The sequence below is a fragment of the Erpetoichthys calabaricus genome, chromosome 10 (assembly GCF_900747795.2).
Source record: "Erpetoichthys calabaricus chromosome 10, fErpCal1.3, whole genome shotgun sequence".
Classification (NCBI taxonomy): Eukaryota; Metazoa; Chordata; class Cladistia; order Polypteriformes; family Polypteridae; genus Erpetoichthys; species Erpetoichthys calabaricus.
Window position 1 is genome coordinate 18,783,184 of NC_041403.2, and position 27,537 is coordinate 18,810,720.

The following is a 27,537-nucleotide window of genomic DNA, read 5'->3' on the forward strand; positions in this document are numbered from 1 at the left end:
GGAAACTATAAATGTTTTAATACGAATGGCATATCAAGCTCTCCTTTGGTGTCTCATGTTATCCCCTGAAGATGTACTCCATTACCTTTCTTGTCGTCATGTGTTTACGTGTCAGAATTGTTTGACCAATTGTGAATACAACTAATCTTGTCCTATTGCACTGCCCATCACTCAGACATAAATTACGCAATAACATTACAATACATCCTCCTTTTAACAGTAATTCAGCCGGTGGAAGACCAGACGGTGTTAACGGTTGTAGATATTCTTCGTGATATTGTAAGTTGATGTTTTCATCTTCCGCACCATCACCACCAACTGTTTTAGCAGAGTCTACTGATACGCATGTAAACAATTTGCTGTGTAACCAATCGACAATTTTCACGTTAATTCTTTGATTTTATCATTTCTTGGTGCTAGGATTGCCCGTGTACTCATTTCTTCTGTTGACAACCCTTCGGGATGAAATTCTTCAATAAGATTTGGACATAATACATCTTCTTTTATTGGGAACTTAAAGTGAGGAAAACGTCAAAACTTATAAGAGCTAAGAGAGCAGTAACTGTGTCTGACAAAAGCATTCACACGAATGAGAGGTGAGAGGACCGCGGGCATGGGCTGTTAACCGGAAATTGGTGAGAGGAGGGCGGGACTTGAGAAAATCTCGTCCCAGGATTTCATTTTATAAAAGAGAGATGTATATTTCTTTAAAGGCACAACGTAATAGATGGGAAATCACTCTGTTGTCCAGATAGATATGTACAATATGAAAGGTGCTATATAATAGATATGAAAGTCAATATTTAACAGTAAGATAGTTAAGTATGAGAAGGCAACCTATTATTGATAGAAATTTAAGACACTATGCAATATCTAAATCAGTATTATATAACAAATAGATATGAAGATGCTATATAAAGATAGGAAAGGTGCTGCATAGCATATAGAAAGATATGAGAGGCACAATGTGACAGATGGATGTGCCATGCACTGTACGATAGGCATGAAAGGTGCTATACTGTACAACAGATGGTTTGTAAATAAAGGGTGGTCCAGATCTAATTATGCATCTTTTAATGCAATGCAGGAAAACAATGCAAGACAAAAGAATTGTTTGAAATATCTTGTAATAAAACGAAAATGGACTTACATTGAATCAATTCACTGATTTTCCATGTAATGTCCCACTTGTCCTCCATTCAGTTGGATACAGGCTCGGAGTCTTCTGGCTACATCATCACATGTGTCTCGGCACATTTGCAAAGGAACTTTCCCGAACTCCTCAACAATTGCCAGGCACAGATCCTCCAAACTGTCAATAGGATGCACGTGGACCTTGTCCTTAAGATATCCCCAAAGAAAAAAATCTGCTGGGGTAAGGTCAGGCGACCATGGAGGCCATTCAACAGGCCCTCGACGTCCTAACCACCAGTTTGGAAACTGTTGGTCAAAGAAGTTCCTCATGTTTATCGCAAAGTAAGGTGGAGCCCCGTCCTGTTGCCACCACATATGGTCAATGTTCTGTCTGTTCTGCAGTTCTGGGATAACATCATTCACAAGCAGGTTGTGGAACCTGGGTGCCTGGGTGTATATTAGACAGATGGACATAAAAAACAATATACAGTATATATATATATATATATATATATATATATATATATATATATATATATATATATATATATATATATATATTTGATATAACTATATAACTGATTGATATGAAAGAAATATTTGACAATTGGATAGTTAGATATGAAAGGCTATCACTAACTGATAGTTATGAAAGGCACTTTATTATAAATATTAAGGGCACACTACATAGCAGATAATCAAAAAACAATCTATAACTATAAGGCACTATATAATAAATAGATGGGTATAAATGACATTACATACTAGATAAGAAGCTGCTACAGTATATAATAGTTATGAAAAGCACTTTATAGCATATACACTATATTGCCAAAAGTATTGGGACACCTGCACTTTAATGACATCCCACTCTTAATACATGAGCTTTAATATGGTGTCTGCCCACCCTTTGCAGCTCTAACAGCTTCAGCTCTCCTGAGAAGGCTCTCCATGAGGTGTAGCAGTGTGTTTATGGGACTTTGTGACCAGGAGAGCATTTGTTGGACGAGAAGGCCTGGCTCGCTCACAAGTCTCCACTCTAATTCATTCCAAAGGTGTTCTGTCGGGTTGAGGTCAGGGCTCTCTCTGTGCAGGCCAGTCAAGTTCCTCCACACCAAACTCGCTCATCCATTTCTTTATAGACGTTGCTTTGTGCACTAGTGTGTGTGTGTGCAGTCATGTTGCCATCCCCAAACTGTTCCCACAAAGTTGGGAGCATGAAATTGTCCAAAATGGCTCCGTAGGCTGAAGCATTAAGAGTTCCTTTCACCAGAACTAATGGGCCAACCCCTGAAAAACAACCCCACACCATAATCCCCCCTCCACCGAACTTTACACTTGGCACAGTGCAGTCAGGCGAGTACCACCAAACCCAGACTCGTCCATTGGATTGCATGATTCATCACTCCAGAGGACACGTCTGCATTGCTCAAGAGTCCAGTGACGGGTGGTGGGCTTTACACTACTGCATCTGACGCTTTGCATTGCACTTGGTGATGCCTGGCTTGGCTGCGGCTGCTCGGCCGTGGAGACCCATTCCATGAAGCTCTCTCTCTATGCTGCACTGTTCTTGAGCTTTTGGAGGTCTGTAGCTATTGACTCTTCACACACTGCACACCTCAGCATGCGCTGTCCCCACTCTGTGATTTTACGTGGCCTTCCACTTCGAGATGCTGTTGTTCTCAATTGCTTCCACTTTGTTATAATACCACTAACAGTGGACCGTGGAATATTTAGTAGCGAATGGACTTGGATTGCACAGGTGGCACCCTTTCCCATTGGGATTAATAAAGTATCTATCTATCTATCTATCTATCTATCTATCTATCTATCTATCTATCTATCTATCTATCTATCTATCTATCTATCTATCTATCTATCTATCTATCTATCTATCTATCTATCTATCTATCTATCTATCACAGCACCAGGCTTGAGTTCATTGAGTTCCTGAGAGCGACCCACTCTGTCACAAATGTTTGTAGAAGCCAGCAGTCTGCATGCCGAGGTGCTTGAGTTTATACACCTGTGGCCATGGAAGTGACTGGAACACCAGAAGTAAATGATTTGGAGGGGGGGGGTCCCAGTACTTTTGCCAATATAGTGTACATCGATATGATAATATATAAAATTTGTGAAGAGCACTATACATCAGATATGAAAGACTACGTTTAAGAGATGGACGGTTAGATATGAAAGGCTGTCTATAACTGATAGATATACATTATGAGGCACTGCGTAATGACTAGGTGGCTGTGAAAGACACTACATGTTAGATATGAAGCAGCTATATAATGTATATACGAATGGCGCTGTGTAGCATTATGATTTATATAAAAAGAAATCTATAATAGGGTTGTGTCAAGAAGCACTACTTGGTGGTCCTTTACACCAATGGCAGTATACCTGTATAGCGCGTCACTGGGACTAGGACTGGGACTGTCAGGGCAGATGTTTTCTTTATTTGTAGTCACTCTGGAGTGTGCGTATATATTTATTTATCTGTTTATGTGTTTATTTATTTTCAGAGCTGGTAGCACTTTAGTTTAGGTACTGCACAAATGCTCCTATTACTCATGTACTGTTATGTAACAAGACCTCAACAAAGGCAGTTTTTTGGCCTTGCTAACATTTACAAAGCGTCAGTAAAGTAGGCATTCACCTCTGTGCAGTGTGGCATATTGACATGATGGCAAAATGAATTGTCAGAGCGAACAGCTCACAGGTCTAATACTCCAATAAGCCATAGCGAGAGAAGCAGATCTCAGTTAGGCCCCCTTAGACCACTCCAAAGTGACGTTCTTTTAAAAGCCCATATTGCAGAAATGAATAAACAGTTAATTGAGGCTTTGTAAGTGTTATTAAGAAGAAAAGAGGTGCTTGTCTGTCACTGTATCGTTACATAACAGTAAGTGAGTAATCGAGGCTTTTCTGCAGTACCTGAAACTGAAGCGTTACCAGAGAGCTTCTGTCAAAAGTGAAATTTCACCTTGGGGACAAATAAAGTTCAATCTAAAAGCACTAAGGAACAAACACGAAAAGAAGTATTGGGCAGCTGGATAGCAAAACTCAATAATAAATGTATATGAAGGACTCTATGTAACAAATAGGAATGAAAACATTGAACAATGTAATTAGATATGAAGGCACTGTGTGATAGATGTGAAACGTGGTAGATATTCGAAAGGCACGATATAACATATATATAGAGAAATATGAAACACAAGTAAGTGATAGATAGCAACTCTGTTAGGTAGATACATATGAAATATAACAAGTATAGATGAGTGTGAAAGGCACTATATAGCAGGTAGGTAGATTAATAGGCAGATACTCTTTGGATTCCAGGGGGAAATCACAGCATTACAATATGCGCCATAATCAAGACAGAATAGATAGATAGATAGGAAAGGCACTGTATAATACGTGATTGATAGATAGATAGATAGATAGGAAAGGCACTGTATAACAGATAGATAGATAGATAGATAGATATATAGATAGATAGATAGATAGATAGGTATGAAAGGCACTGTATAATAGATAGATAGATAGTGTAAGAATGGACGCTGTAGATAGATAGATAGATAGATAGATAGATAGATAGATACTTTATTAATCCCGATGGGAAATTCACATTCTTCAGCAGCAGCATACTGATACAATAAATAATATTAAATTAAAGAATGATAATAATATAGGTGAAAAAAAAAAACAGACAATAACTATGTATAATGTTAAATATTAACGTTTACCCCCCCTGGTGGAATTAAAGAGTCGCATAGTTTGGGGGAGGAACGATCTCCTCAATCTGTCTGTGGAGCAGGACAGTGACAGCAGTCTGTCGCTGAAGCTGCTCTTCTGTCTGGAGATGACATTATTTAGTGGATGCAGTGGGTTCTCCATAATTGATAGGAGCCTGCTGAGCGCCCTTCGCTCTGCCACAGATGTTAAACTGTCCAGCTCCATGCCAACAATAGAGCCTGCCTTCCTCACCAGTTTGTCCAGGCGTGAGGCGTCTTTCCTCTTAATGCTGCCTCTCCAGCACACCACTGCGTAGAAGAGGGCGCTCGCCACAACTGTTTGATAGAACATCTGCAGCATCTTATTGCAGATGTTGAAGGAAGCCAGCCTTCTAAGGAAGTATAACCGGCTTTGTCCTTTCTTGCACAGTGCATCAGTATTGGCAGTCCAGTCTAATGTATCATCCAGCTGCACTCCCAGGTATTTATAGGTCTGCACCATCTGCACACAGTCACCTTTGATGATCACTGGGTCTATGAGGGGTCTGGGCCTCCTAAAATCCACCACCAGCTCCTTGGTTTTGCTGGTGTTCAGGTGTAGGTGGTTTGATTTGGACCATTTAACAAAGTCATTGATTAGGTCCCTATACTCCTCCTCAAGCCCATTCCTGATACAGCCCACGATAGCAGTGTCATCAGCGAACTTTTGCACATGGCAGGACTCCGAGTTGTATTGGAAGTCCGATGTATATAGGCTGAACAGGACCGGAGAAAGTACAGTCCCTGTATACTACATGACTGATAGATAGATAGGAAAGGAACTGTATAATACATGATAGATAGATATGAAAGGCACTATATAATAGATAGAAAGATATGAAAGGCACTGTATAACAGATAGATAGATATGAAAGGCACTATATGATAGATAGATAGATACACTATGATCTGAACACACACTAGAATGACAAAAAAGAAAGAAAACTTCTGACTTGTGGTGCTCCAGTGTTGCTCACACAGTCCTTGAGTCTCACAGATGGTGGTCTGCCTGACAGATAGTCCATCATCCAGGACCCCACAGGCTCATCCACCTGCATATCTCCAAGTTGACCCCTCAACAGGGATGCCTGGATGGTATAGAATAGAATCCTCACAATGCTGCCAACTTTCTCCAGCCTTGTTGAGCAGACAGATAATTGCATCTTCCACTCCAGTCTTTGTTCAATAGGTAGACTGCAGTGACTCCAGGCGGTCTACCACAAGAGGACTCATATAGTTCAGGACCAGCCTCTCAAAGGTCTTCATGATGTGAGTTGCAAGTACCACTGGTGTAGTCATTAGGTGAGGAGGCGCCTGGTCATACATGATAGATAAGAAAGGCACTATATAATAGATTGATATGAAATGCGCTATATAATAGGCAGATAGATAGATAAGAAAGGCACTATATGATAGATAGATAGATGTAAAATGTGCTATATAATAAATAGATAGATAGATAGATAAAAAAGGCACTATATAATGATAGATAGATGTGAAAGGTGCTATATAATAGGCAGATAGATAGATAGATAGATAAGAAAGGCACTATATAATAGATGTGAAAGGCACTATATAATAGACAGATGGATAGATAAATAAGAAAGGCACTATATAATTGATAGATAACAAAGGTACTATGATAGATGTGAAAGATGCTATATAATAGACAGATAGTTAGATAGATAGATAGATAGATAGATAGATAGATAGATAGATAGATAGATACGAAAGGAGCTATATAATAGAAAGATATGAAGGGCACTATATAATAGACAGAAAGATAGATAGATAAGAAAGGCAGTAAATAGACAGTACTTTGTCGAAAGGTGGACATTTAGACAGATTAATACTGTATGTCCCTGATGTAATTAAGATGAAGAAGTTTACAAAAGGAGTCCCGCCAAGTCCAGAAGTCGTATTCTAACATACGAATGTCGACACGAGACCCTTTTCCTTTTTCTTTCCCCTTGGACCCATCTTGGTGTCTGAGAAGGCACCCTCGCTGGTGTTACTCTCTTCATTTTCCCTTTACCAGATGCCAGTCGCTGCCCACTCCCCAGTGCTGCCCCTTTTGTTTCTGTTCATTCAGGTGGTATCTTTTCAATAAGAGGGTGGTCTGCATGCCCTCTCATTGTTAGCCAGTGCTGTGCAGGCACTTTAACGGAGTCAAGCTAATGACTGCCATTATGCTCGCTTCAGCAGAGTAAATTCAATTTATTTCTTTCACATATAAAACCCTTCAGCTTGTTCTAACTATTTTATTGAAATGAGGGGATCATACATTGTGTTCTTTTACAAATTAGGCATTTTCCCTTTTTGGGTGCCACAGTCTGTAAAATGAACAGAACTAGAGAAGGTGCCACCTGAAGGCACTGCCATGCAGACACAAGTGTGATAATGGTGGGACTATTGTAAGAATGACTGGATAAACTGAGTGTGTCAGCATCTGAAAAGGTGGTGAAGAGCCGAAGACATCGAGGGATGTGTGAACTGGAGAGCCCTCAGTAATGTACACTGCAAACTTTCTCTTCAGTTTTTACGATGCAATTAGGTTTTAGCTGTTTTGTTTCTTCATAATTTATCGTTATATAAATCCAGCCAATTAGTGCGGTATTGAGTGGAGTAAATATTGACTTGATTTTCAGTTTTCGCTGAGTCTCCAAAATGTGTTTCATTGATCTGCCAAGGCATAGACTGGACAACGTGAGTGAGAATTTCATTTGGTTTTGAACAAGTGAACTGTGAGAGGAGGGGTGGCACGGTGGCACGGTGGGTTGCATGACTGCCTTGCAGATCCCACCTCCTGAGTTCAGATCCTGCGCCGACTCGTTGTCTGTGTGAAGGTGGCAGGTCCTTCCAGTGTCCGTAGTGACGTTCCTTTGTCTGAGGTTAACGCAGCACTGCCAGGGTGCCTGTCACTTACAGTTGAGCTCCTTTCCTGTGGTCCTGGAGCATCTTTGTACACTCATTAAGACCAAAAATATTATCAGAAAGTCATCTGACATAATTGTGTTGAGTTGCCATGAGCTCAAACCACGAGGCATCTCGGTTTGCACATTTGCACCATAATGAACTACTGGGGGTCAGTAGCAAACCCACAATGTCTGGCTCAGCTTCGGCCCCCTTGCAGCGTAAGATAATAGGAGAGACCCTTTAGTCAGCTACATAGAGCCCATCTCTGAACACTCTCCATGGTGACATCAGCTGATGTCCCTCTGTGTCAGTCCCCACCATCTCTGTGTTGTGTCACCACTCCACCTGTACAAAGTGCAAATCCCATCCTTGTTGCCAAGTGAATCGCTGTGGGCTCCCACCACAGAGCATCACAGTTTGAAGGTTGGCACTGTGATAGCTGCCGGTGGTTAGCTGTAAACCCACAATGTCTGGATCAACAGCGGCCCCCTTGCAGTGTGAGCTAATGGGAGATACCCTTTAGTCATCCACACAGAGCTCGTCTCTGATCGTTACCAGCAGAGCCTGCTGTGGTGATCGTCAGCTGATGTCCCTCTGTGTCAGTCCCCACCATCTCTGTGTTGCGTCACCGGTACACGCCACCTGTCCAGAGTGTAAATCCCATCCTCGTCGCCAAGTGAATTGCCATGGGCTCCCACCATAGAGCATCACATGTTGAAAATATGCATTATGGTACAATAGCTCTTGGTGGTGAGCTGCTCCACAGCACCATCCGGCTCTGAAGCCACCTTCTTGCAGCGTGAGCTCCTCCTTTATTCAGATGCACAGAGACGGCCTTTGAACACTTCCGGGTGACATCAGCTGACTTCTCTGTGGGTCTGCCCACATCTTTTTTTGTGCTTTTTGTTGCCACTGCAAGTGCTGGCTCAAGTTTATTTGTTGTTTATTTAATCATTTTGTTATTATTTACACACATATATTTGTGTAATATTAAAATTTTTATTGTTCTGGTGTTTATGTTTTACGTCAACCACATACTTAAACTACTTTTGCTATCTGCCCTGCTGCCTTTGTGTGGAGCCAGCAGGTTCGACGTTGCACTTCTCATTCTCATTTTTGATTTCTGTGCTTTGGCTTTTGACCTCTGCATTTGCTTAAAGGGGTTGTTTCTGCTTGATGTCGTTTGGTAAACCTGTTTTGCTCCTTTTTGTTGCTGCCTCTTTTTTTAGTTATTTATAAAATTCTTTTTTACTTTCTTGTATATGAGGTATAAGGAAAATATTGGAGTCGTCCAAAAATTCAACCTCGAGATTTTGGTGAATCTCGACATTTTAGATCTCCCTGTGTCTGAAAATACCATTTTTGGAATTATGTCTGTGTGTGTGTGTGTGTGTGTGTGTGTGTGTGTGTGTGAGAGTATATGTGTGTATGTACCGTATATACTCGTGGATAAGTTCTCCCGCAGATAAGTCGGGGCTTGATTTTACCGTATTATTTCTGGTATTTTATAATGTCGGTCGTATAAGTCAAATAAGGAAAACTCACACTATTGGTCCAAGAGATTACGATATGCTAATGTCCATCTGAGAGAGTAACCATGGAGCACATGGCCTCTTTTTTTTCCTATGTATTGTGCCTACGTGACCATGCGGTAATACCTGAACTATTCCGAAATGACGGTTGTGTGTTTTTTGTATCTCACACCCTCATACACCTTTATCGTAGGAGCATTCCATATCTACAACGGAGCGTTCGATCAGAAGAAAATATGAAGCTGGTTTTAAATTAAAAGTCGTTGAAGTAGTGAAAGAAATTGGTAACTGTGCTGCCGCAACAAAATTCGATGTGTCTGAGAAACTGGTGAGAGATTGAAGGAAGCAAGAAGAAGAATTAAGTGTCGCATTTTTGAACGGGCGTATAAGTCGGGGTCTGATTTTATGATCGATTTTTCAGGTTTCAAGACCCGACTTATACACAAGTATATAAGGTATTGTAAAAAAGACACAAGAAATCAGAAAAAGGTTTGGGGTTTTCCGGCCCCATATACTGTGGGAAAAGTGCAATAAGTCGAATAAACAGTACAACTTTCATAACACCGTTCGCCATCATGGCGGACGGGTGGGAACATTTATGAGGGAGGGACCGGAAATGGATGAAGCGCTGCTGGGAAGGAACCGAGATGGATGATGGGACTGCTGACGTCATTGGGGTGAGACAGAGGGAAGGCGGAAGTGGCGTGTTGAGAATCCATGTTCAGCAGGTTCATGGCGGTGTTGTGTCTTTCTTTCTGTTGGAGATAAAGAGAGAAAGGTTAGTACTCCGCCATTCCCGTCTGGTATATGCTTTCGCGCAACAGTTTAGGTCGTTCCGCGGCTCCCTAATCGCGCGTGCGTGACAGTATTTAAACATGGTAACTTGAGTATGCTTTCACTTTAGGTCAACCAAATTTTGCATACAAGTATTAGATACAAAACATAGATTGCTATCAACTTTTGAGCTGTTTCCACTAACCAGCAGTGGTACAATTTATTCAACTTTATGGTTCTTTAATGTACATAATATAAAAGTATAATCATTGCCTTGCAGTTTACTCCTCAAATGTCCATCCCCATATACATCTAAATATTACTGACTGTAATTTTGGCCAACTGAACAGATTACAATAAGCAGGTTTTTGGAGCATCTCAGGCCCCCTTCTTCAGGCAGGTTGTATTTTGTCCCAACGATAGTGGTCCATAGGGGCATAAGTTTCTAGTAAAGTTGATCACAAATCAAAAATAACATCACATTTGGAATCAGTGACCTCGAGTAGTCTGAAACGATACCCAACATGCCTATGTTTGAAATTTGTCATTTGTAACCTTCTGGGGGCGGAGACCAACCAGTAAAGAATCAAATATCCAAATTATGATCAGATTTGTGATGAGTAACATTGAAATAACATAAAGTGACACTCTACATATTACTAATCCTTTTGTCAATGCTTTGTGACTTTGACCCCTCGTGTCACATTAGGGGTTCAGTTTCATGTAGCCTGTATGAGTTCAGGGCCTTCTGATCTTTTTTGCTGGTGACACCAATTGGTTGACTCTTTATCATAAGGGTTGTAGGAGAACAGATAGAACATGGTGAAGAGTCGGGGCACCACCCCGGAAAGCAGCAATGCAAAAGAAAACAAGCAGTAACTGTGACGTTCCAAAGCGAACTGTCTGAAGACGGCAGATCTTCTGGCAGGAAGAGGCGGGTCCAGAGCGGATGGACACTGGAAGTGATGTCAGAGGTGTTACAGCTGTCAATCATCTGGTCTGCAGAGGGAGGGAGAGTAGAGACTTTACAACACAGTGCCAACTCCTGGAGTGGCAGGGAACTAAAGTCACCAGAGTCCTTCAGCTGTCCCCTTAACTGCCTGCACGGAGTGTGCTCCAAAAACATGGCCTGAAAGTGACATAAATCTAAACCTCAAAAAGCTCGATATCCTGCTCAAGCAGACATCAAGACGCACCAAATGGTTTATCACATCTCAGGGTTTTCATGCACTGGTGAGTCAGGAGTGTAGATTTCAAAGCGTTCAGAAGTCATTCTTATGAACACAATGACAAATACTAGGAAATGAAAATGAGCTGCAGTATGTATGTATTGTAGAAGAGAGGATATGTACAGTATGTACTGTATGTGAGCGCACAGAGCACGGCGACAGGATAAACGCTGCCTGCAAAGACACTTTAAAGCTTGATTAAGTGACACACTCTGGGGATCTGAACCAGACACCTCAGGGTTCAAGTTCAAAGTCTTAAGTCGCTGTACCATTGGGTGACGTCACCCGTGTGATGCTTTATAAGCCAGCGCCGCTGGTCCCTTAACATCTGAGATATTTTATGAGTGATTTAGTGTGTTTTCTCATTTGAGCTGAGAGTCTGGCTAGCATTGGTGGTTTTCACATCAATTACTCGTATAAAACTTGCATTTCATCACTGGAGTCTTCCTCATTACTAGCTGCTCAGGGTACTGCACTGGCAGTACAACATTGGGCTAGTTTCAAGCCTTTGGGGTATCAGAAAATGACAATTCACCACCAGCTGGGTGTTCCTCCTTTTGTAATGCCTGCTGGTTCAGTGCAAGGCACACAGAGCAAAAAACAGGGCACAGTTTATGTGGCACTGTGAAGAGGGCAGTATGTCCATATTGTCATACTGGCGGTAGTGGGAGAAGCCAGTGGTCATTTTACAGAGCCTTAACTGAACAAACAATACTCAGATGTTCAGATGAAGCGACTCACTGGTTGGTCCTGCGTGATGCTACATACGGTATGTGTGACTGCAGCCCAGTCCTCCACTTTGTCGCACTTTCTGGGTCTTTATCTGCTCTTCCCTCCTTCAATATTACAGTAAAGGCCTCATTGCAGAACGCCGATAATGGAGGTAGTCAGATCTGAGTGATCTGTAGAAATAAGTCGTGAAAAGACTCGGGCGAGCTCTCTGTTAAAGCCTGTAAGAGCTGCAGGTCTGTTCTTCACCGAGTTGTGAGCTCTGCAAATGGATCGAGTTTCAGTCGTGTCCTGTCACGCTCACAGACGGTGATCTGTATGTCCTGTGGCCGTTAGGCAACCTGGAAAGGAGTTTGGGGCTTTCTCAGTCAAATTCTTGAATGGTTTCAGGTAAATAGCAAGTACTGGTGTTGACGTGCCTCCTGGCTTTAAAGCTCCTAACGTCATTACTTCAGTGCTTTCAGAGTAATATGGCACTGCCAGGAAACACGTCTGTGCCTGTGTGCTCGCACAATGTCACTCATCAATGCCCATTGGGTACATTTTTTACCAGCATTTTGAATATGGCACTATTTTAATAAATTATCCTTAGGATGTAATTCATGAAGGTGTATAAATAGATAGACAGGGTGAGAGAATTTTATTTGTCCCCTGTGAGAAATTTGACTTTTTACAGAAGCTAATTAGATAGATAGATAGATAGATAGATAGATAGATAGATAGATAGATAGATAGATAGGAAAGGCACTATATGATAGATAGATAGATAGATAGGAAAGGCACTATATGATAGATAGATAGATAGATAGATAGATAGATAGATAGGAAAGGCACTATATGATAGATAGATAGATAGATAGATAGATAGATAGATAGATAGATAGATAGATAGATATGAAAGGAACTATAAGATAGATATGAAAGGAATTATATGACAGATAGATAGATAGATAGATAGATATGAAAGGCACTATAAGATAGATAGGAAAGGCACTATAGGATAGATAGATAGATAGATGTGAACGGCACTATATGACAGATAGATAGATGTGAAAGGCACTATATGACAGATAGATAGATAGATATGAAAGGCACTATAAGATAGATAGATAGATGTGAAAGGCACTATAAGAAAGATCGATAGATATGAAAGGCACTCTATGATAGATTGATATGAAAGGCACTATATAATAGATAAATGTGAAAGGCACTATAAGATAAATGTGAAGGAACTATATGATAGATAGAAAGAAAAATGTGAAGGCACTATATGATAGATAGATAGAAAAGGCACTATATAATAGATAGATGTGAACGGCACTATATGAAAGATAGATAGATAGATAGATAGGTAGGAAAGGCACTGTATGATAGATAGATGTGAAAAACACTAGATAGATGTGAAAGGCACTATATAATAGATAGATAGTTGAATAAATAAATGAATATAGGAGACCCGAGTTCGCTTCCCGGGTCCTCCCTGCGTGGAGTTTGCATGTTCTCCCCGTGTCTGCGTGGGTTTCCTCCGGGTGCTCCGGTTTCCTCCCACAGTCCAAAGACATGCAGGTTAGGTGGATTGGTGATTCTAATTTAGCCCTAGTGTGTGCTTGGTTTGTGGGTGTGTTTGTGTGTCCTGCTGTGGGTTGGCGCCCTGCCCGGGATTGGTTCCTGCCTTGTGCCCTGTGTTGGCTGGGATTGGCTCCAGCAGACCCCCGTGACCCTGTGTTTGGATTCAACGGGTTGGAAAATGGATGGATGGATGGATATATATATATCACACACCAGAACAATTGAAAAGGAATAAAATGAAAAGAAAGAAAACATTTGACTATATGTATAAAGGACCCCCAATAGAGTTTCTTGACACACTTTTAGTGAACAATCTGTTGTCCTCAGTGTTGGGGTGTCACATAGAGGATGTGGAGCGTTGTTCATAATGGCACTCAGTTTTGTTTTCATTCTCTCCTCCACTCCCCTTTTAATTAGCTTCTTAATTCGGTGGGCCTCTCTTGAAGTGATGTCACCAGCCCACCACACCACAGTGTAGAAAATCCCCCTGGCCATCAGATTATAGAAGATGTGAAGGATGTCACTACTCACATTAAAGGAACACCATCTCCTATGGGAAAAGAGCCTGCTCTGCCCTTTCTTATTTAGCATCTCTGTGTTATGAAATCGGTCCAAATTGGCATTGATATGGACCCCCAAGTACTTGTAATGCACCCCCTCCACATCCACTCTTTGAATGGTGACCAGACACAGAAGCTTATATTTAACGTCTCAAATGAAACTTAACAGACGTCTTTGTGATGTGAGAACCTGCAAACTCCACACAGGCTGCACATTTACACACAAGCCATGGATGTTTGTGGCAGCAGCGCTAACCATTGTGCCACCGAGCTTCCCCAACATGCTAATCTATTAAACTTCTTGTTTAACTTGATTTTGTTTGGGTACAAGACTGCACATGACAATATGTAGATCATAGATATATTTAAATGGATTATGTAATTACATTGATTTTTGGTGGGCCGCTAAACCACCCACTGCAGGTTCTTCCTATTCTTAACGTTGTAATTGTTCTTCTTCTTTGCTGTCCCATTAATGTTTTTTACCCACACACACCCTTGTCATCTGGCTTGTATGGGCAGACCTGTGCGGGACCCTGTTAAGTGGTCCTGAGGTTGACCACCAGTGTGCTGTAGTGACTATAAGGCTCTGGACTTGAGTCCACTTTGAATCTCTGTGTGACCCTGAACAGGACACTTAGTCCCGCTCTCAAAAATGGCACCTTAGCTTAAGGCCTCGGCTGATATTCATTTGACATATGGCCTTGGTCAGGTCAGTAAGGTCAGTCATTTCTCCTTCTTATTTACTGTCTGACCACTGCGCGGCCACACATTAGTGTGCTCTTTATCGTTCATCAGGTGTAATTGACAATTTGATTAGAGTCCCGCTTTGGTCAAACCCTTTGTTATCGACGAGCCTGCAGGGTCAGCCTCCAGGGTTTCTGCTGCCATTACCTGTAAGCGTCTCCTAATTGAAGCTCTTTCTAAATGAATGTCTCACTCCGTATAAAGTCAGACTTCCTGCCTGTGCCCTGTGCCCGGTGCCAACCTTCCTTGATTACCTGGTGCGTTCATATCAGGCTGCGGCGTGAGCCTCCAAATCCCGTCTGGATGATTTAATGCTGCTGTGCTTACCTCACAGTTCTGTGGATGAACAGGAGAAGGCAGAAATGCCAGCCGTGTTTATTAATGGCCTTCCTTACTGTGAGGTATCTTCTGGGGATGCTGACTTTGCCCTCATTTTCGGTTATGCAGGCTGAACGTGTTGTCTCTGTTTTAAGGGAATTCATTAATGGAGTGTAATTGATTATACAGGCACTTGTGAAAAAAAGCTGCAACGCGGGAATGCTTTCAAAAATAATGTCATAAATAGTTTTTAATAATCAATAAACTTCCTAGAAAGCGAAGTAAAAAAAAAACACTCCATGAAATGAAGATTTGGTGTGCCCACCCTTTGTCTTCTCTCAGCTCCACCACTGTCATGCAGTTTCTACAGGTCCCCACATGCCACTTGTCCCCTTGGCCCAGCTCCACTGCAGACTTTGGCTCTCTTACTTGTTTTTCCAGGCCGGCTCTACGACATTGAGATCAGAGCTGTGTGGGGGCCATCATGTCTGTCGAAGAGTTCCCTGATCATCTTTTTTATGATTTTGGCCACATTGTAATAAGGAGGCAAAACACAGAAAAAAAAGTTTGGGGGCTTTTTCTATGGTGTAAGATGTGCAGGTGAAGCCACCACATTTTCTGTCAACTTCCCTTTTTTGAGTCTGGTGGTCCCTGCCCAGTTTTATTCCTTCTACACAGAAATTTCTGTTTCAGTTCATCACTTCAAGTAATCAACATAGACATCAGTGTTAACACTTGCAGCGCATCATGCAATGGGATTGTCTGTTACATGCCATTTGGTATGGGATTTGTAAAAGCAGTGCTAATGTTTGTGATGTATCATCTGTTGGAATGACAAAGGTTATGCATTTTAATACTACAGATGTTTGTGATGCACCATTTGCTGGAATGACAAATGCCATGCATTTGTCTCTGTTATATGCAAGTTGATATGGGATTTGTAAGAGTAATGCTAATGTTTGTGATGCACCATCTGTTGGAATGACAAATGCAATGCACATGTCTCTGTTATATGCCATTTGGTATGGGTGTTGTAAAAGAAGTGCTAATGTTTGTGATGCACCATCTGTTGGAATGACAAATGCTATGCATTTTAATACTACAGATGTGTGTGATGCACCCTCTGTTGGAATGACAAATGCCGTGCATCTGTCTCTGTTATATGCCATTTGGTTTGGGTATTGTAAAAGCAGTGCTCATTTTTGTGATGCACCATCTGTTGGAATGACAAGCGCAATGCATACAGTATGTCTCTGTAATATGCCATTTGGTATGGGTTTTGTAAAAGAAGTTTTGATCTTTGTGATGCACCATCTGTTGAAATGACAAATGCTATGCATTTTAATGCTGCAGATGTTTGTGATGCACCATTTCTTGGAATGACAAATGCAATACACTTTAGCACTATAGATGTTTGTGATGTGCCACCTGTTGGAATGAAAGAGACATAGCAACCGGGCAGATACACAGATAGCCACATAGACACTTCTTTGGTTAAGTTAGAACTGTACACTTTTTGCTCTGCGGCCTGTATCTGTGCTGATAGATTAATGGCCTTCTCCCTCACAATAAAATAAGTACTCTGCACCCTAATAAAAAAGCATATGTGTTTAAATGAATCTGAAAAGTTGTTAACACGGATCAGCAGTGTTGCACTCCATGTGAAGCGTGTGCTGCCTTTTCATTCAGACTAATGACCTAGAAGCTGCTCATGCCCTTTATGGTGGTCCAGCCCCCCTGCCATCCTGCCTCACAGTGAGAACTCAGTTATTTAACTGCTGCAGATTTTGACAGCGTTCACATCTCACCTCCCTTCACCCTTAGCCTGGAATTTGATATTGCAGTCTGACAAATGGAGTGCATAACCAAATAACAGCCCCCTTGGGGTTCATCGTGGTGAAAGAGTAACTGAAGGGCAAAAAAGTCCAAGGAAATCACATTGATTTTGATATGGTGCCTCTCAGTTGCCAATACCATCCTATGGCACTTGACATGTGCACGTCTATAGGACATTTATTTCCTTGTATTTTTTTCTTATAAAGATGACAGAGAGGTTAGTATGGGAAAATACTCTGGATAATTTTAAAATAAAAATGTCACAAAATGAGAAAAGCGCTATATAAATGTAATGAATTATTATTATTATTAGTTTTGTTATTTATTTCTGTATGAATTTATGAAAGTATTTATTTAATGATGTCATACGCAACATGAAGTAAGCCCTGAAATTTAAACTTTTGTGATTCACCATTCTCTGTAGGAGGGCTTACTGATTAGCTGAGTAATTCAGAGAATCCCGCCCCCTTGTGGCAGCAGTTTAGACCAATGGCGCAATGAGCCACAGGACTTCCCAGGCAAGCAGAGCCGAGTGACCCACGTGGTCTATGAGTGACCATTGATGTGACCACTGGCATCCATGGTAGACAAGAGAATCAATGTGAAGTGGTTGTTTGAATTCACCTTTGGCTTGGGAATCAACAATCAGATGTCTATCATCACAGATACAGGCCACAGAGCAAAAAGTGTACAAACCTAACTTAACCAAAGAAGTGTCTATGTGGCTCTCTGTGTGTCTGCCCGGTTGCTATGTCTCTTTCATTCCAACAGGTCGCACATCACAAACATCTATACTGCTAAAGTGTATTGCATTTGTGATTCCAAGAAATGGTGCATCACAAACATCTGCAGCATTAAAATGCATAGCATTTGTCGTTTCAACAGATGGTGCATCACAAAGATCAAAACTTCTTTTACAAAACCCATACCAAATGGCATATTACAGAGACATACTGTATGCACTGTGCCAGCCACTCGCTCTGCTTCTGCAAGAAGGAGCACCAATCAAAATGCAGTAGTCGCTAGAGCCCGCCCTCTCGACGTGGGCTTACTTCATTGAGATTTCAAAAAATCAACACATAAAGAGGTAAGCAGCAAAATACAAACATTTTGTGACATGATGCTTTATACTCACAGACCACTTTATTGCTATTATTTAATGATATTTGTCAGATTGCACAATATATTTATTCTTGTCCTTTTGCAGTATTTAGCCTATTAAAAGTATTTAAGTTTTATTGTTATCTAACATTGAATCCTAGTGGATTTATTGGGCTTTTTTAACCCTGACCAACAGAAAAAGATGTCAAAGTGAAGCCCAATTTCTGCAAAGTGACCTAAATTAATTTCAAATATAAAACACAAAATCATTGATCTCAAGAAACACCCAGAGAAATCGACTGTGATTCAATGTGGCAGAACAATGGAATGTGACAACTTCCAAGGGGTGAGAATGTCTTACAGTCACTGCGTGTAATTGTAAGACTTAAGTGTCTAGACTCTAGAGCATGGGAAAGGCGCTATATAAATAAAATGTATTATCATTATTATTAAAATATCCTGGCACCGGTTTGGGAACTCGTTGAGGGTTACACAGAGGGGCAGAAATGGGAAATGCGCCATCAGCCCTCTTTTGAGGATTGTGTTATTTGGTCAGACTGTCACCTCGACGTCGCCCTGCTGTCCCGTACATTCAGTGAGCGGGTGTCACCTAAAGGCGTTGATCCTAATGGTACATTCTCATTATGCTAAATAGAGTGACCCCAAAGGGCAAAAGGATGAAAATCAAACAAAATATTGCAAACGCAAACAGAAGTAATGAAAAGACAGAGACAAGGTGAACATGCAAAAAAAATAAATGATGCAAACTCTAATAAAAAGTGGAAATGCAAACAACAAATGACTTGGGAGAAAAGGGGGCAAGTGGGCAGCTCAGTAACAATAAACTCCCTATAAACTGTAATTCCACAGGGACACAGTCTTTAATGTCCACCAATTATATAGCGCCTTTCTCATCTATCTATCTATCTATCTATCTATCTATCTATCTATCTATCTATCTATCTATCTATCTATCTATCTATCTATCAATTATATAAGGCCTTTCACATTTATCTATTTATTATATAGCTCCTTTCACATCTATTATATAGTGCCTTTTCTATCTGTCTGTCTGTCTATCTTATAATGCCTTTCACATTGATCTATCTATTATATAGTGCCTTTCACATCTGTCTATGCAAGTATGACTATTGTAGCATCTCTCAAAATGCCTTCCATGTATGGTCATGTGATAATGAAAGTCCACCCTCTTACAGTTCTATGGTTTTATGTATCAGCACATAATCAAACCATCTAGTCCTTAGCAGGTTATAATATTATTTAAATGTAACCTCAGGTGTAAAACAACACATAACAGATTCCACCCTGTCTTACAAAAATGAAGCCAAAATGGAAAATGGAAGCCATCTGTGATAAAAACCAAGTCCAGCCCCTGATTCAGTAACTCATAGAAGCTCCTTTAGCAGCAATATCTTGAAGTAATTGTTTCCCGTACGACTTTGCCAGTCTCTCACATCGTTGTGCAGTAACTTTGGCCCACTCTTGTTTACAGTGTTGCTTCAGTTCACTGAGGTTTGTGAACATTCGCTCTCCTAAGGTCCTGCCACAGCATGTCAATGGGGTTGAGGCCCGGACGTTGACTGCACCATTGCACCACCTTGATTCTTTACTTTTTGAGTTGTAGATATGGTGCTGTTATTGGGATGAAGACCCAATTTTGGCCAAGCTTTAGCTGTCAGACACATGGCCTCACATTTGACTCTCCAGTACTTTGGTATACAGTGGAGTTCATGGTCGACTCAATGACTGCAAGGTGCGCAGGTCCTGTGGCTGCCAAACGAGCCCACATCACCTGCCCTCCACTACAGCTTACAGTTGGTCTGAGGTGTTTGTGCTGATATGCTGTGTGTGGTTTTCGGCAGAGGTGGCGCTGTGCCTTATGGCCAAACATCTCCACTTTGGTCTCATCTGTCCAAAGAACATTATTCAAGAAGTCTTGTGGTTTCTTCAGATGCAGCTTTGCAAACCTAAGCTGTGCTGCTATGCTTGTTTTAGAGAGAAGAGGCTTTCTCCTGGCAACCCTTCCAAACAAGCCATACTTGTTCAGTATCCTTCTAATTATACTGTCATGAACTTTAACATTTAACATGCTAACTGAGGCCTGATGCATGGAGCTTTTGTTTTTTTGTTTTTTTTTTTTGTTTTTTACAAAATTTCTCTGAGCATTGCATGGTCTGAATCTGCTGGGATGTCCACTCCTGGGAAGATTAGCAACCATCTTGAATGTTTTCCACTTTCTCACTGTAGAATGATGGACTTAATAATGTTTGGCAATGGCCTTATAACCCTTCCGAGAATGATGGGCAGCAACAGCTTCACTGCTGATGTCTTTCCTCCTTGGCATTGTGTTAATACACACCTGAATGCTCCAGATCAGCAAACTGTTGGAACATCTGCTTTTATTGAGGTGGTCACATTTGCTGATGAGCAGCACCAGGCTGCTGCTTACCCTCTTAATTGCTATGGAAGCAGTGAGGGTGCACATAATCTTTCACACACTGCTTCTGCATTTTGGCTTAGCTTTTGTTAACTAAATAACGACACAATGTAATATGTCACACATTATTGTTCATCTGAGGTTGTATTTACCTAATTTTAAGACCTGCTAAGGACTTGATGATTTTTTATTATGTCCTGTTAAGTAAAACCTTAGTATCTGAAGAGGGTGCACTTTCTTTTTCACATGACTGTATTCGGATGTGTATGTTTTTGAACACAGTATATGACACTGTAGCTGTTTTTCCTCCAGCTCTTATCATTTTAGTCCCCGTGTGGTATTTCTGTGCTGGCCTTCTATGGGGAAGTGTGCTTTTTATGAATAAACCCCAACTCTTTGCATAAGTTGGTCAGCTTTTGCTCTGCCATCCTCGTACTTGCCCCCAACCGATGCCTACTTGGGGGGCTTTTGCCTTCCTTCTTGTTTTTTTTTTTCAGTTTAATTTCCACTTGCCTTCTGTTACTGTAGTTTGGCCATTTTTATACAAATAATTAATTTTTTTACTACCAAGAAGTTGTGATTGCACCCTCCAGAAGGTGCTACGTGAGAATTTTCTGCAAAGGAAATATGATTCCGATGATATGATTTCTTCTTCAATAATCGTATTTCTTCGGGTTAATGACAGGATTTGTGTCTGTTGTCATAATCCGGAGGTATTTATTAGTCGCTTTTTTTGAACGATTTCAACGTGAACGGGCAGCTGCATTGATTTCCTGGCCGATCGCATGTTGGCCCACCATTTGTCCGTCTTGCTCACATTCACAAGTTCCTTCCTTACTGTTCAGGCAGTAATTCATTTCTCTTTGGTTTTGTGTTCCTTAACAAATGTCCTTCCATCAGTTTTCTTCTTCTGATCGAATGTCAGTTAAAAGGTCGCAAGTTCCCCGAATTCATCTGCAGTGACAGAGCCACACTGAGCCCAATTGTGTGGCAGCGTCGTTGAAGAGATCCTCGCGCGCAGAGGCTTCTGCCGTCAAAGCGAGCGCCGGCCAATGGCACGAAGTGGGAGGAGCCAGCCCTCTGTCTGAATGCACGGAGTGCCGAAACAGGACTCTGAATGAGCGTTTTTTTTTTCTTCCTTTTTTTTTATTGCCGCTTGTTTTCTACTGTTTATTCTCTTGGACTACATTACGGCTTGGAATCCGATTTAGCTGGGTGTTAAATAAACTGGGGCCTCTGTTAATGAGCTGTCAAAGGAGAAACTCATTACAAAAGGATTCATCGGAGACACTCATGAATATTTTGTAAGGGAGGTTTCTTCAGCTGAATGGACTGGCTGAATGTTGGTGTGTACTTTGCAGGCGCACCATCCCCGCCAGGCGGCTGCTGACACAGAAAGAGCACAGAGGAGCAGTTCGGCAGGAGGTGTGCGTCTCCGGAGCATCTGCCGCTCTCTGCATGCTCACCGGGGTCTTCTAGCACTTGACTTTTTTTTAAGCTCTTGAATTTCTTTTGCACTGTGTTGTTTTTCCTCGTTTTGAATGGCATAACATTTTTGGTGGGGTAAACGTTTCGATTACCCTCACAGAAATGACCGCACGAGAACCCACTTCGAATGAGCTCATGGCTCCGGATGCTGAATCCTGCATTCGAACTTTCAAGGAGCATATGCATTTGGAACTGGAGCCCCCGAAACTGTCAGGGAAGAGGAGCACGTCTCCGAAAATCTCACCCCGTAGCTCTCCGAGGAATTCGCCTCGCCTCTTCCGAAAGTTGCTGGTTAACAAAAGCATCCGTCAGCGGAGACGCTTCACCGTGGCTCATACATGGTAAGGTGTGCGCGGACTTCGGGGGTCGAGCGGGAGGCGCATGCGAGGACTTGGCTGGCATTGCACTTTAAAGGCTTTCAAACGCATAGGAGATACGTGTGTGTGTGTGTCTTTGTGAATGTCTGTATGTGTATATACAGTATGTATATATATATATATTGTATATGTATGTATGTGTGTGTGTGTGTGCCTATATATGTGTAAATATATACAGTATATATAGGTATGCGTGTGTGTGAGTATACATATATATTTGTATATATGTGCATAGGTGTGTGTTTGTGTGTATATGTATATATGTGTATATGTAGGTATGTGTGTATGTATATATGCATATATTTATATATATATGTGTATAGCTGTGTGTGTGTGTATATACAGTATGCATATATATGTATGTATGTGTGTGTGCCAATATATGTGTGTGTGTGTATATATGTGGGTATGTGTGTTTGTGTTTTTATATATATATATGTATATTCACACGTATATATGTAAGTATGTATGTATGTATGTATATATTTTAATATATGTGTGTATAGCTGTGTGTGTATGTATATATGTATATATATATATATATATATAGTTATGTATATATATAAAACGTATGTGCGTGTCTCTGTATAGGTATATATCTATGTATATATGTGTGTGCTTAATATTTATGTGTTAATGTATTAGACAGTATGTATTTACGCACAGTATAAATATATATTTATGTGTTTGGATAGATGTGTTTATATATATACATTTATATGCATAAATGATGTGTGTGTATATACTTTATGTGCATGTATGTGTGCAGATGACTATCTTATATACTGTTTATATGCATTTTGTACAGTATGTGTATAATATAGCAATAAGTATAATTTGTTTTTCCTTAATAAATAAATACATATAAACAGTGTATATAGACATGCTGTAAACTCATATCCATGTGCATAGATATGTATAAGTACTGTATATATGCACGTGTGTGTGAATATACTGATATGCTTGTGTGTGTCTATGTATATATTCTTTCTTTGTGTATTCTGCCTTCTATTTCACATTACATGAACTAATTTTTATTCCCATTACTTATTTTTTTAACCCCCCCCCCCCCATGAAGTGCTGCACATTCCCCAAGCCCTGTAAAGCTTTTGCCTCTCACAGCTCAGCACTTGAAGGTTAAAGTTTTTGTTTTGCAAATATCAAATATCCATGCCGACAAGTTTCATAAATTTGCATTTGCGTAGCAGTTTTTAGATTAATGGAAAACATTTTGATATGTCTAATGCATGAATGAAATGTTATTTCATGCACAGTTTTGTTAAATAAAACAACCTTGTCAGTAAATGAACACCATGCATTGCATGACAGTCGGTTGTTTTAGTAATACATGCAGTGTCATAAAGGAAAAAAAAGCAGCTGTGTGTTGTTTAGAATTTTGTAATCCAAAATCCAAGAGAGCAATTAGGCAGGCAGGCAGGCCCAGTGCTGAAGAGCCTTCTTTTAGGGGCTGCGTAATGAATTCCTGTTTCTATCGTCTTCACTGGCCTCATACGCGTCTAATAACTTTCAGATGACATCACATTGTTTATCAATGCACCGCTTCACAAAATTTCTGGCCCAGTCTGGGCGGGTTTTTGGGTACGGCGGTTATCAAATCAGAGTGACGCTCACATCACTTGGGTCAAGTATTCAAATAAGTGAGCTGGGGTAACAAGTGAGAAAGAAAAAAAAAACACAAAGGAACGGCAGGCCCGGCACACGAGTCATATGCACCTCATGTCGGCGTCCATGTCACTCCCTGTTGGATCAGTCTGACGCAAAATACTACAAAGTGTAGCCTCCGTCTCTTCATGATCTGAATGAGCAGACACTTCCAAAATCTTTTGCTTGACCGTAGCTGTTTATTTCATGGCTCGATGCTCTCTGTAGGAAAGAATAACTATGTGTGTACAGGTGTATGGCTGTGTGCAAGCATCGAGAAAGATATCGAAATATGGCACGGGCACACATTTGTGCACAAGTGAGTTTGTGTGTTCATTCCTACACACGGGTGTGAGTGTGGGCATCAAAGTGTTTGTGTCAATACACGTATATAGGAGGGTGTGTTCATTTATAGGAAACATTGGTGTTAAACAGGATATACTGTACATACGGTATATGTGTGGATATACATACATACATACATACTATATATATATATATATATATATATATATATATATATATATATAACATGCATGTGTGTGTATAAATACGTCTGTGTCGATACAGCAGTGTGTGTTTGTTTATTTAACTAGATGCATCTGCATGAATAGGAATGTAAACACTGTATGTGTGTGTGTGTGTGTGTGTGCAAAGATACATACATACTGTGTATTGTATATACATATATGATATATGCGTGTGTGTGTTTGTGTATAAATACTTGAGTGTGTATAGGAGGGTGTGCTTGTTTATATAATTAAATATATCTACATAATTATAAATGTATATACTGTATATATGTCTGTGCATGGACATTCATACACATCCGTGTGTTTATAGGAGTCTATGTATGTTTGTTTATATACTGAATGTATGTGTGTATATACTGTGTACGTATACAGTAAGTGTGTGTTTTTGTGCACAGTGTGTATGTGTATGCACAGTACAAGGCAGTGTGTATATCATGTTGAATATCTTGTATATGATATATATATATTTAGACGGTATATATGTTATATGACATATATATGTTTACACAGTGTAGATTTATGTTGTCTATCACATATATGATATTATATATACTGTATATATATTTATACAGTATAGATGTTTGTGTTGTATATCGAGTATATGATTTATATGTATATTCACAGTATAGATGTTTATGTTATATATCATGTATACAATACGTATATTTATTTAGGGTAGATTTTTGTGCTATATGTCATGTATATGATATACAGTATATACACAGTATAGAGGTTCATATTGTATGGGATATATATATTTATACAGTATAGATGTTTATGTTATATATCATATATATGACATAGATTTATGTTGTATATCACGTATGTGATATTTTATATATACACAGTATAGATGTTTGTTATATATCATGTATATGACATAGATTTATGTTGTATATCACGTATATGATATTATATATATATATATATATATATATATATGGATATTTATACAGTCTAGATGTTTATGTTGTATATCATGTGTACAATATGTATATTTATTTAGATGTTTGTGTTATATGTCAAGTATATGATATATACACAGTATAGAGGTTCATGTTGTATGGGGTATACATATTTATACAGTATAGATGTTTATGTTATATATCATGTGTACGATATGTATATTTATTTAGTGTAGATGCTATATGTCATGTATATGATATATATATACACACAATATAGAAGTTCATGTTGTATATGAGATATATATGTACACAGTATAGATATTGTACATCTATATGCAGTATATGCGAATATTTCTGTATATGGGGATTGCTAATATATGTGTATGCGCAGGTTTTATCCGCACATACAGTTGGGTGTTACGTTGCATTTGTTGCATAAACAGACACACACACACACGTGTACACTCTTTATATGTACTTATTTATTTCTATAATCGCACATATATAATATAATATCGGCCCCCATTTACCGAGCATTAATCCCCGCCTACGTAGACAGGCAGAGTACTGGGACGAGGTGCTCGTCATTTTCAGGTCAGGTCTTTTCATGGCTGAGTATTCCTGCATTTCTGCTACCCTGCAGGCTTACATCTGCAGTGAATGGTCAAGTGATACGAAGCTAAAGGTAAAGGAGGGCAGCAATAACATGCCGAGGGGATCTGTCCTCTCTTTCAATGTCCGTGGTGACATTTTCCCTTGTGCCAAATGGTTCTCTAATGATATAATGCCGTTTTCGGGTGTTGGCCCGGGTGTCTCTTTCAAGCTCCTGATGCTGCTCCGGTAGACTCGTCTGCAAAGTTAGAGAGCACACTTGTTTTTCATCCTAATGAGTAATGGCTCTGTCACCGCATAACAAAGTGCTGTGTTTTCCCGCAGCACAGATTTGGCCAATTATAATCTCACTTGAGCAGTCTGCGCGTGTGAGCGGGCCTCCGGGGTACGGTGAGCAATGTCTGATCACGCTCGGCCACGGTGTAAAACGTGTTACTTGATCGTATTTCGAGCGGCCTGCCGCCTGTTTTCTGGTGACAGAAGGCCGTTTGATGAGGAGACCCTCCTGTTGCTGCGTACGCCGTGCTAATTGTGTGCTGTGATCTTTGGAGGTTTCAAAGCAGGCAAGAAAACTCCCACTCAGGCCTTAGAAGGAAGGGGCTGGTGACGCGCAGGCCTGTAGTTTTGGAATTGGCTATTTGTTGTTAAGAATAACCCTGGCGAGTCCTGTGCCCTGGATTGGGACAGGCTCACTTAATGAAGGGTCTTGATTTCTGTCAAAGGGGGTCTTTAATAGGCGGCCAGTTCTTTGTTGGTCTCAAGTGGCTGGTGGGGCAGGCGCGGTGTCTGAGCGTAGAGCTTGTTGGCCGGTAGTTGGCTTTGTTGCTCATAGCAGGGAGAGAGCGCGTCGTCTTTACACTTTATTTTTTATTTATTTATTTTTCCGTTTCCACTGTCACAGCCTTAGATGACTGTCAATGCCGAACTGGTGGAATGTCTCACCTCTTGACTTGTTGAAAGCACTGTCTGTGCATATCATGTACAGCACCTCGACAGACATCTGTGCACTAACAGCAGCGGGCATTTACTGCCCCAAGCTTCATTTTTACAATTACTCATTTGGGTCTGATTTCCTTTAAATCTGTTTTTTCACAAGAAAAGTGTAACCATTTTGCTGTCACCGGCCATTCCAAGGCCCCTGGATGAAGAGACTTAATTTTGGTTTGACATGCTGGTTTAAAAAAAAAACAAAACATTGTGACAGGCGGCCTTGGCCATTACGGGACGCTGACAAAATGGAAGGACTGGGGAGGAGAGAGCATTGCTGAGGCA

At 40.5% G+C, this 27,537-nt stretch overlaps 1 protein-coding gene across 2 annotated transcripts in view; it reads left to right on the forward strand.

Annotated features, from left to right (window-relative positions):
* pde4ba (phosphodiesterase 4B, cAMP-specific a) overlaps window positions 1–27,537 on the forward strand; it is a 425,080-nt gene that overhangs the window by 39,881 nt on the left and 357,662 nt on the right. Inside the window, exon 1 of one of the 2 annotated variants that reach the window (XM_028810966.2) lies at window positions 21,850–22,514. The exons of the other annotated variant lie outside the window; for it this stretch is intronic. Within the exon in view, the coding sequence (XP_028666799.1) occupies window positions 22,276–22,514 (239 nt within the window). The 5' untranslated portion in view covers window positions 21,850–22,275. Of the gene's footprint in view, window positions 1–21,849; window positions 22,515–27,537 lie in introns of those variants that run through there. 2 annotated transcript variants of the gene reach the window in all.